Genomic DNA, 12214 nt, shown 5'->3' on the forward strand with positions numbered 1-12214 from the left:
CGCCTAACCACCCGTTCTGTAAAGAAATGCTTCCTAATATCCAGGCTAAACCTTCCCTGGCGCAATTTGAGGCCATTCCCTCTTGTCCTATCACTTGTTACTTGGTTAAAGAGGCTCATCCCCAGCTCTCTGCAACCTCCTTTCAGGTAGTTGTAGAGGGCGATGAGGTCTCCCCTCAGCCTCCTCTTCTCCAGACTAAACAACCCCAGTTCCCTCAGCCGCTCCTCGTACGACATGTGCTCCAGACCCTTCACCAGCTTTGTTGCCCTTCTCTGGACACGCTTGAGTCATTCAATGTCCTTTTTGTAGTGAGGGGCCCAAAACTGAACACAGGAATCGAGGTGCAGCCTCACCAGTGCCGAGTACAGGGGCAAGATCACTTCCCTGTCCCTGCTGGCCACGCTATTTCTGATGCAAGCCAGGATGCCATTGGCCTTCTTGGCCACCTGGGCACACTGCTGGTTCATGTTCAGCTGGCTGTCAATCAACACCCCCAGGTCCCTCTCTGACTGGCAGCTCTCCAGCCACTCCTCCCCAAGCCTGTAGCGCAGCTGGGGGTTGTTGTGGCCCAAGTGCAGTACTCGGCATTTGGCCTTAGTGAAACTCCTCCAGTTGGCCTTAGCCCATCGCTCCAGCCTGTCCAGGTCTCTCTGCAGAGCCTCCCTACCCTCGAGCAGATCAACACTCCCACCCAACTTGGTGTCATCTGCAAACTTACTGAGGGTGCACTCGATCCCCTCGTCTAGATCATCAATAAAGATATTAAACAGGAGTGGCCCCAAAACCGAGCCCTGGGGGACACCACTCGTGACCGGCCGCCAACTGATTTAACTCCGTTTACCACCACTCTTTGGGCCTGGCCATCCAGCCAGTGTTTTACCCAGCGAAGTGTGTGCCCATCCAAGCCTCGAGCAGCCAGTTTCACCAGGAGAATGCTGTGGGAAATGGTGTGAAAGGCCTTACTAAAGTCAAGGTAGACAACATCCACAGCCTTTCCCTCATCCAATAAGCAGGTTGCCCTGTCTTAGAAGGAGATCAGGTTTGTCAGGCAGGACCTGCCTTTCATAAGCCCATACTGACTAGGCCTGATTCCCTGGTTGTCCATTATATGACTTTTAATGGCACTTGACATGATCTGCTCCATGACCTTCCCTGGCACCGAAGTCAGACTGACAGGTCTATAGTTACCTGGATCCTCCTTCCTGCCTTTCTTGTAGATGGGTGTCACATTTGCCACCCTCCAGTCCAATGGGACCTCCCCGGTTAGCCATGACTTCAGGTAAATCATAGAGAGCGGCTTGGCGAGCACATCTGCCAACTCCCTCAGCACCCTTGGGTGTAACCCATCCGGTCCCACAGACTTGTGTGCATCCAAGTGGTGTAGCAGATCTCTGACCATCTCCTCTTCAACTGTGGTGACATCAGTCTGCTTCCCCTCCCCATCTCCCAGTTCATGAGTCTGGGTGTCCAGGGAACAGCCAGTTCCACTGCTAAAGACTGAGGCAAAGTAGGCGTTGAGCACCTCAGCCTTTTCCTCATCCTTAGTTACCATGTTTCCCTCTGCATCCAGTAGGGGAGGGAGACTTTCTCTAATCCTCCTCTTGCTGTTGACGAATTTATAGAAAGATTTTTTGTTATCCTTAACAGCTGCAGCCAAGTTGAGCTCTAGCTGCGCTTTGGCTCTCCTAATGTTCTCCCTGCGTAACTTCACTACATCTTTATAGTCTTCATGAGAGACCTGGCCCCTCTTCCAAAGGCGATAGATTCACCTTTTGTTCTTGAGATCCAGCCAAAGGTCCCTGTTTAGCCAGGCCGGTCTCCTTCCCCTCCTGCTTGTTTTTCGGCAGATGGGAACAGCCTGCTCCTGTGCCTTTATGACTTTGCTCTTGAAGGATGTCCAGCCTTCCTGGACTCCCATATCCTTCAGGGCAGCCTCTCAAGGGATTTTGTTAATCAGTATCTTGAACAGGTCGAAGTTAGCCCTCCGGAAGTCCAACGTGGCGGTTTTACTAACCCCTCTCTTTGTTTCTTGAAGGATCAAAAATTTGATCGTCTCATGATCACTGCACCCTAGACAGCCTCCAACCTTTACCTCCCCCACAAGCTCTTCCCTGTTCACAAGAAGCAGGTCCAGGAGGGCACCTTCCCTGGTTGGCTCACTCACCAGCTGTGTGAGGAAGTTATCCTCCACACATTCCAGGAACCTCCTGGATTGTTCCTTCTCGGCTGTGAAGTGATCCCAGCAGATACCTGGGAGGTTAAAGTCCCCCACAAGAACAATGGCAAGTGACCGCAAGATTTCTCCCAACTGTTTATAGAAAGATTCATCCACCTCACTGCTTTGGTTGGGGGGTCTATAGCAGACTCCCACAGCAAGATCTGCTTTATTGGCCCTTAACCTAATCCAAACACTCTCGACCCCGTTATCACTATACTTGATTTCTGAGCTGTCATAGCATTCTCTTACATATAGGGCCACTCCACCACCTCTCCTTCCCTGCCTATCCCTCCTGAAGAGCTTGTAGCCATGAATTGCAGCACTCCAGTCGTGTGAGGCATCCCACCACGTTTCTGTGATAGCTACTATGTCATAGTTCTTGTGTTGCATCATGACTTCAAGCTCCCCCTGTTTGTTGCTCATACTGCGTGCATTGGTGTAGATGCACTTGAGATGAGCCAATGAATCCAACACCCTCTTGTGAGCATGGGCCCCATTCCTTACCAGACCCTTCTCAGGTGTTTCCGCTGTTCCTGAACATCTTTCTCTTCTCTCAAATGAAGTGGCAGAGGGAGAGCCCTCACCAGTCCACCATCCTTCAAGCTTTGGCACGTTTCCCTTAAGCTTGTTACTTATCGTTACTGTATCGTTACTATATATTCAATATTACTGTATGTTCAGGTTCATTTACTCAGGTCTCTGTAATACACTGTTTTTTAGGGTATGAGCATTTAGATAAAAGATTTAATGTAGGAGAATATTTGTTTTACACCCAGTGTATATAATTGGCTACTGTTGCATGGATCTGTTGGATGAATCTACCTTAGTGTTAGTTCCTCACAGGAGTATCCTTTTGAAGGAAATCTCCCAGATGTCCCCACTTCCTGTGACCTAGTTGATACAGAAAAGTCTATGAGAGCATTAACTAAATGTCTTTTGGATTATGGAACTGGAAACTATTTTGGAACTGGAAAATGTGTCCCAGCTGTTAATTGGCTTTCAGTACACAAGAGCAGTCCAAATCTAGTTTAAAATAAATCTTACACACTTGTATAATGTTAGTGTTGGTCATTTGTGTCAACTGTTTCACGCTGCAGTTTTTTTCCAGGTGCGCTCTGATTCTGGCTAATATACAATACAGTCGATAACATGGATTATTTATTTAATTTTACTAGATTTTGATGGAATTCTTCAGCTTTCCTTGGTCAGACCTAGCTTAGTTTTGCCATTACACATATTTAATATATGTCGGTACTTTACCTCACCCCACCATTATCAGGCTGTTAAATATTTTCTATCACATGTGAGCAGGCATTGGAGGCACATCTTTTGGTTCTCCTGGAAGTCCTAGCTTTGGTCTGGCATTTTTAGATTAATTGATGACATTAAGCACAACTATTGTTCTAATGAAGTTTTCTGGTTTAAGTCCTCAGAGATCTAGCAAAAAGTGTTTTCTGGTAAAATCAGTTAAATCAATATAGGAAATAGTGTAGCTGAGAAATATGGGATACTTTATTTTTTGTAATTCAGCTACGTTACTCTTCCTTCTTGACTGATAAATAATGCTCTTCTGTCATGTAGACTGAATTTATTACAGGGTACTGATTTCAGATACTTTTAATCATTTTTAGTTTTTAAGTACCTTCACCTGTGACAATCTATGTTGCCTGTCAGAGAAAGGAGAGCTTTAAGGCATTAGAAAGAGATTCTCAAAATACAGTCAGTGCAACAGTTTTTGCAGAACACAGTCTCGTGTCACTGGCTGTTGCCTTTTTTTTGTCCGACTACCAAATTTCATAAAATGTATAAAGAATGATATAAAATATTTTCCTTTTTCTTTCTATCTTTTAAACATAAATATTTTTTTATATCTCTTCTTGGGGATTAAAAAATTTCCTGGTTAAATCTCATGTCTTTTTGACATTCATGTAAGGTATTTATGTACTTATGTACAGTCAAGATTTCACTCCTCTTTTCTGTGAAGCTTGCTAGTTCTGAGATAAATAATTGACAATATTTTTGTTTTTCTTCTGGATTTTCTACACAATGTTCCATCTCTAGTCCTCTGATCTCCATTTTATGTCACCTGACTTTGTGTATCTTTATTAATGGTAGACCTCTTTCACTGTGTTGTGGAATTCTGTGTGTTCTGGAATGTGCTTACTGCAGTGTGATTAAATGTGGTGCATCTTTTAAAACAGGGTCAGAAATGAGCAGGAAATCCCAAAATAATCCAGTATAAATATTAAGCATGTGTTTAATCCACAAAATTGGTTGCTATGCATGGCCATAAAAGAAATGATAGGGAGCCAAGTGGAAGTTTGGAAGGTGTTCTAGTTATCTGTGGACAGTAGATAAAACTCTTTTCAGACAGTTAATTTTAATTTTGAAATTTCATGATGTTAAATACCTTAAAAAAAAATAAATCTGAGTCCTATAAACTAGGACCTTGGTGTTGTTCAAAAAATTATGTAAGCCTCAGTGTAAAAAGATGAATGGTGCGAATGTGGTTTTATGCATATAGCTTTTAGCTAGTTTTATACTTGAAATAGATGTGTTTTGTTATTGCTGTTTTCAAAGCAGGAAAGGTTGGAAAAGTTTATGCAAGTAAAAAGACATGCTATTTGTCTTGTCCTGACAAATGCTGACTACCAAAAATACCCATTAGCTACATTAGGGGATGTGGCTGCCAGCTACAAAAAAGCATCATATTTTTGATGTTCTCCATTCATCTTACTAGGATGTTACCTTTCAGATACTATAATTACAACCACTTAAGTGCTGCTAGTCATAAAACCAGCAAATTGTCATACCAGTATGATCTAGCTAATGAGCTTATGTAGTTATACCTGGAAGTAACTGTGTCTTGTTGTTCTATTTGTTTGGAAGGACATTATCTAAAAATGCATGTTTTTGATAAATGGACTGCTTATTTTCCTGTGAGGTACTTACTGATTTCCATAAGAAATTGGCTAATCTTGAACTTGCATTTCTAGAGATCTGTAAACTTTCTTAGAGTTTAAGAAAGATTCAGTAGGCAAAGAAATTTCCATGCAAAAGTTTAATTTTTAAGATTTGGAGTCATTAGAAATATCTATCTGGACTTTGAATCAGTTTTGCCTGGGAGACATGATGTCTGATCTGCTTTGGAAATAGGCAAGAAGTAATATACTTTGTCCTAAGTAGATTTTGAGAGCACATGGGAGCAGAAAATTATAGAAGAAAGAAAAGGAAGGGAGATTATTTTTTCCAAATTTCTCACAAAGTGTTAGGTAGACAGTTTCCAAATCTAAGAGTTGTGTTTGTTTTTCAAAGGTTTTAACTTCTAAGTGATGTAAGCAGACAAAGGGAGAAAGAAGTGTATCATTTAAGTAAAGCTGACAAGACAAAGAATAAAATGAAGAGTAAAATAATATTTTTACAAGTAAAATGACTTGTGTCAGTTCCTTGTAATTATAAACATTATTGACAGATTTGGAAATTCTGATTTTCATACTTTGGATGGAATGGCAGTAATGGATTTTCCAAAGAAAACTGTCAGCTGCAGAAATATATATGTGCCTTCTATAGACTATTTTATGGTAGATTGAATAGTCAGAGGGAATATTGTTTATTTTGAGAGAAAAGGACAATCAAAGGAATGAGGGACTGAGATGGAGAGAGAGGAATGTATGCTTAGGTAGTAAAGCTGTAGAGTCTTCTCTTTCCTTCAGGATATATACTGTTTATGTAACTACAGATTTATTTTTCAAACTGGTTTTTATATTTTTTTAGTAAGCTGATTGTGTTTTAAACAATTTTTAGAATTTTATATTGAAAAAGAAGGTTAAAAATGGAGGGATGGCGTGGTTGTTAAGTTATCCTATTCTTGCAGAATAAGTTCTTTTTGTCGGTTACATGGCATGTGCTGCTAGTTATTATTTAGATGTAGTTTTAGAAGTTCTTTGTGTGTATGGAATCTCTTCTAAAATGACTGCAGAATATGTACAATATTCTGGTTTCAGCAAGAACAGTTGAGTAACAGCCGGGGATAAGTACTTCTAATGTAATTTCTGGGTTTCATAGTTAATGTCAAAAAAATTCCCACAGAATATTTAAAGAACCATTTTACATTTCATAGAAAATGCAGTAGGCATTATTGGATTCACTGTATTGCTATCCAAGCTTTATTAAAAATGTTGGTTTTAAAAGATCAAACTCCTCTGTAAAAGACAAGGATGGTATGTGGTATTCTTGCTCTTTTAATTCCATTCCCAGGGCAGATGTTTCGCTTCTTTGCCTATTCTCAATGAGGGATTTTTTTTCTTTTTCATTTTCTGTATTTTATATGAATTGTTCAAGTAGTAAAACAAATTCTGATTTTTAGGTGTCTATTTCTATTTATAAATGCCATAAAGAAGCAACTGAAACTGATAATACTCTAATGTAAATTGTGTTTTTCTGGAAAAACTTCTTTCAGACTTCAAAGTTCCAGTGATTGTTACAATCACTATTGTCAAATGTACAGAGTGTGACAGGAGGCAGGAGGACAAGAAGTGCGAAATAATTGTCAAAATGTAAAAAAGAGAGGCTGATCTTTGTAGATAAGTTACATTATTCTTTCTCTCCCTTTGTATCTGTATGGCTATCTGCATTGAAGTTATTTTTAACCCTGCTATTTCTCTTCTCCCCTGTCATAGCTTTATAATGAATTGACTTCATGTTTTGAAACTGTTAAAACAAGTGAAATTCAACTGCAGAGAAGTTGTGCCTCTCTTCAGGATCAGTTACTTGGAAAAAATCAAAAGATTCGTCAGTTACAAGAGCAACTTCAGCAGGCTCATGATGCTTTAAATGCAGTAAATCAGAGTTTTCCAAAATGTGAAGTACAGGTGAGTTCACTTCTAGAATAATAAAAGTTGATTCTTCTTGTTTTAAATTAAGCTTCTCTACCAGACAGTTTTAAAGGAAATTCCAGGGGTTTTTTTAAAGAAAAACTGTGCAACTATGCTGCTGCAGCAGTGTAACTGTTTCTACTGTTGCTGATAGAAGGTACTTCACACTTAAATCAGTCCTGGGAGACTAAGTAACAGTGTCAGTATTCAAAAAGACTCCTATTGATATTCTCTAACAACGGCACTAAAAATAAAAATAAAACAAAAATTATTTTGATCCTGGAAACAAAATCCTAGAAAAAATTGTGAAGTTTCTGCATTTCCTCTGTGAAAATGAAATGTATTGTTCCTGATTTGTTTAATTGTTCCGGACCATGCAACTAAACTTTAGATCATAGATCTAAAGAAAGTATTATGGTGGGGAGAAACATTTCTCTAAAAACTTCTGAGATTTGAATGTGCCACTGGAACTATTGCAATAAATCTGTCACTCTCACTAACAGGACCTCCCAACTTTACCAGTGTGCCAGATCTTACACGTATATCCCTGACATTTTCCAAAGGCCAATTTATGACTTAAAGTGAGTTTGAAAGGCTTTGAAATGATCTACTCACAATGGTTTTGTGAACTCTGCTGCTTAGTTTCTTCCATAGATTTGTCAATGAGATATACTTACGCATTTCAATTTTACTAGCATTCTTTCCCTTAATTAAGCAGAGAAGGGGAAATAGTGAAGGTGATAATGCCTGTTAAAGGGAAAACTTCACTTAGCATGGGTAGGTAAGGTAGATCTGTAATCAAGGATTATATTCATGAGCCCAAAGGAGCCTGAATATTAAAAAACCCATAGTGTTTAATTCCTCAAAGTTTGTATAAGTAGTAATCTGATGTAAAAAAGAAAAATCACAGAATGCAATATCTCCTTGATGTGTTCCTGAAGGTCATTCCAGAGTTAATGTTCTAACTTTATCCACAGCATTGCTTAAGTGTTTACTTAACCTGTATTTTGTATGATTTTTAAAGTTCCCATTAATCTAATGATTTGATAATTTTGTTTCACAAATGATAAACCAGATTATTTTAAGTCTTTCTTGTGGAGCGTTTACCTCTTTATACATTCTCGACCTTTTTCTGAATCTTAGAAATAATTAGGTTTTTTTCCTTAAGAAGGTTTTGGTGGATTTTTTGAACTTTATAAAGATAAAATTAGTCTCAAGCTGTTTCTGCTCTAAACACAGCTTTGGATCATGGTTTTTGAATGCTCAGACTGTATTTCTGAATATATCATTCTGCTTTCATCATCTTGTGTTGCTCTGAAGAGTTTTTTGCAGTTTATTTTGTCAGGGTATTAAATTTTATCATAAAAGCTTTTATTATATCTCTGGATTATATTTACTGAGGTTAAGAAGGCCTTAGTTGTCTTTGTGAAGTGATGTTAGAATAGTAACTAACTATGACACCTATATTGTCTAACCTAGATATTGTGTGACAGTTTATTATATAGTCACAGTGTATCCCATGTGGATATGGTGTAAATATTTGGCATTGGCTTTTGCCTTTATTATCATGAATAGCATAGTATTATTAGAAAATTTTGTTACTACAGTAGCTTCTTACCTTTCTATATTTTTTGAACATGTGGGACACCACAGGTGACCTTCCCACTGAGTAAACTAAGCTATTAATTTATTGCTATTACTTATTTCTCATAATTAAAGCAATTCTTTTAACTGTAAAATTTTTTTCTCCCCTTAAAATACAGTAGTTGGGTTTCTTTAAGAGCTCCTAGTGTGGAGCTTTGCTGAAATCTATTTCAAATTCAAGTAGACAATTTGACACAAATAATTTTCTTAAAAGAACTTCAGGAAATTTCTGAGGTTAAAAGTAAGACTATTGTAGAAGCTAGTAACAATCTACAGTTGGTGATTCAACTTTCTTTCCTTTGGATGTTTTAAATGAATCACATCCAGTGTGGGTAAACTGTTAGTATCTCTTTTGTTGATTTATTCTATGTCTCCTTTTAGTGGCATCTGAACTTGAAGTACATTAACCAGTATGCTCCATGTCAATTAGGATCCAAATGTGAAACAGGCCTAAGTTACTTAATGGTCAACATGGGTGCAAATAATTATTTTACTATGGTCTTCTGTTGGCTTTCTTCTGTGTTTCCATTTTGATCCTGACTCAGCCTTTTAGACTTTCTGGCACTTTCCCAGTTCCCCGTGTATTTCAAGGAATATACTTGTCATGATTATTCAGAGAATTGCTGTTTTGTTAGTGAATGTAGGGTTTGGTCCAACCTTCTGCAGAAATGTATCAGTTGAACATTTATATGATCTGTCACAAGTTCAGTCAGATATTTACCAGTGCTAGTAGAAAAGAAATGGTAGGAAGCAAAAGCAGACAACTTACGATAATTAGTATAATATTTAAGCTAAATGCAGTGTATGAACCTTCATTTTTCAGTAAATTAATCTTAAACCAGGTGATGGGACAAATGATTAGTGTTACTGAAGCAGCCTGGTAGGGAAGAAAATGTGTATAGGTAGTGTCCATACTCACTAGGTTTGTAGAACAGAGATGTTAAGCAGTGTTTGCTTATGTGCTTAACATGCTTAATATTTTCTCTTGACTAACATTCTTCCATTCTGCTACACCAAATATCTCAAATTTTGTTGAGATGCAGTCTTTATTCTGTCCTTTCAACCAGACCATTAGGTATCATAATGCTCATTGTTGGCTATGTTTCGATGACAGCCAAATTTCCCATTGCCAACTTTACTATCTTGCATGTTAGAAAGGTAATGATTATTGTGTCATTACACAGCTGAGTTTCTTCAGGGGGTAAAAGTGATTATCTATCATAACTTCTGTGACCTGTTAGATAACCAGAATCCTGGTTGGTTGTGAAGTTCTGAAGTTAAAGGTGAGTAAGAGAACCTCCTACCTAACTCTTTCTGCTGTGTCTTGACTGCATCATCAGTAGAACAGGATGGATTTGGAATAGAGGCTTAATTAACAGGACACCAAAGCAATGTAGGTATCTACTAGTTTTTCTGTTACCATTTTTTAAAACAATCCTTCGAAAAAAAAGAGGTTGGTTTAAATGACAGTTATATTTCTGCTGTAAACTACTGATTTCTTGAGTATGTTCAGATTCGTGCCTTGCTGAAAGTTCATCCTGTGGGACATTCTAACAGTCTGTTGACAGCACTAATATATCTTCTTCAGACTTGAACTAGCCAGGAAGATCATACATCAGTGTTACATATGTTAGCACATACTTTTTCCTGGATTTGAACTTTTCTTGCTGTTGAAATTACATTGTAGTCAGGCAAAATAAGTTTTATATTATGGGTTTTATTAGCAAGAATACTTCAGTTTTCTTTCATTAAGGGTAAAATATGCCTTTTTTTAAATGTTGGAGTATCGTTCTAGTTAGTGTGGCACTTGTGTTGGTGAGGGCAAACTTTTGGTTGATTTTGACTAATGTGTGTGATGAAGAATTTGAATCTGCTTTACAGTAAATTTCTATTTACATCTTAGTATGTGTGCGTTGAGCAGCTCACACATCTGCTCAGAGAGATTAGGCATCTTTGAATTTGGAAATCTTTTTTGTTAGATCTATGCTCATGGTACACAGTAAGAAGAACAGAAAACATTCTAAATAGTTTTTAGAACATAAGCCTGTGGGATTTGATTAATTTCATCTCATGTAATTGTTGTTTTGTTTCTGTTTCATTATTGGTGTTCATTTTTAGCTCTGAGATGTATACCATACATTTAGTCATACGGTTAGTATACCATAACTATTACCCATGTGAATAGTAAATATTTAAATATGTTTACTGAACCGAAGCAGTCATTTCTGTCTTGACTTCTACTTTTCATATGTGTGCAGACATCAAAGACAGTATTAAGAGATGTTACTTGATCAAAGAACAGTAATTAACAGACACTTAAATGTTTTTATTTCTAACTGTAGCATCTGACAGGTGCATTCTACCTAATACAGAATTCACTTGCACTTTTATAGTAGTATCTTAATTTCTCATTCTGAGGTTTTTAAAAGTAGTCAGCATAGAAAATATCAGTAGAACAATGGAAGTAGAAATTACACACAGATGTAACTTAAGCTTATGAGAAGAAAAATGCTGATTTGTGACTAAAATAAAAATTTGAGTTTAGAAAGATTTATGTGAGAAATACATAAATAAAATGTTTCCAGAAAAACTGCATCCATTGTTGCCATGATAAATCCTTATCAGAATGTGATTTACTGCTTTTCTAACATCAGTATTTCAGTGATTTCAGCTTATTAGTCTTTAAAATACTGATTTTGATTGAAATATAAATGGTAAAAAGTTAGTTGGAGAGGTTAACTCTCATTTATTTTAGTAATTCTAGATTTTGTCCAGTATACTTAGTATTGCAATATGAATATTTAAAGTCCAGTTTTGAGGCATAATTACCTATTTCTTGTTAATGATACAGTATAACAAGAGGCAAATACTGTGTTCAGTGTGTGGTGCTGTAAATTTTGTTTTCTAGATTGGGATCATTTCAGTTACTGAAACTAATTCCTACAAAATGCTTTTATATCACACTGATTTAGGCTTTACTGTTAGAAAACTTAGCCATTTAATTTATTTGTATCAAAAGTTTCTTGGTCTTGCACCCCATATGGGTCAAAGCTTGCCACAAGTATCTTCCAGTTTTTAGAAATACTCAATTTATTAAAAAACATTGAAGTTGATCACAAAGGTCTCAAACTATAATTTTGTAACCAACTAACAAATATGGTAGTAAAAAGGTATTTGTATAGGACAAGATGACATGAAACCATGGTGAACATTTATAACTATATAATACTGCAGCACATTGTTTGCTGAAGGCTTGGCTTTTGAAGAAAGTAAAATAGAACTGAAACCAACCAATTTAGGCAGCATGACTCACTCCGTAAATAATTAGTCTTTAATAATGGAAAATATCAATAACACTTTTCAAGTGTTTGTATTCCCTTAAGCCACAGACTATCTTTTATTTGGAGGTTATTACCCTTATAATAAAGACAGGTATAGATTGTAGCCTGTAAAGTTAAATTTGCTCCATGTTTAAATA

The 12214-nt window shown here is 37.2% G+C and overlaps 1 protein-coding gene across 1 annotated transcript in view; it reads left to right on the top strand.

Annotated features, from left to right (window-relative positions):
* The window catches only part of CNTLN (centlein), a 205359-nt gene that overhangs the window by 75183 nt on the left and 117962 nt on the right, over window positions 1–12214 (top strand). Inside the window, exon 8 of the mRNA XM_074812180.1 lies at window positions 6898–7089. Within this exon, the coding sequence (XP_074668281.1) occupies window positions 6898–7089 (192 nt within the window). The remainder of the gene's footprint in view (window positions 1–6897; window positions 7090–12214) is intronic.

Source organism: Strix aluco, chromosome Z (assembly GCF_031877795.1).
Source record: "Strix aluco isolate bStrAlu1 chromosome Z, bStrAlu1.hap1, whole genome shotgun sequence".
Lineage (NCBI taxonomy): Eukaryota > Metazoa > Chordata > Aves > Strigiformes > Strigidae > Strix > Strix aluco.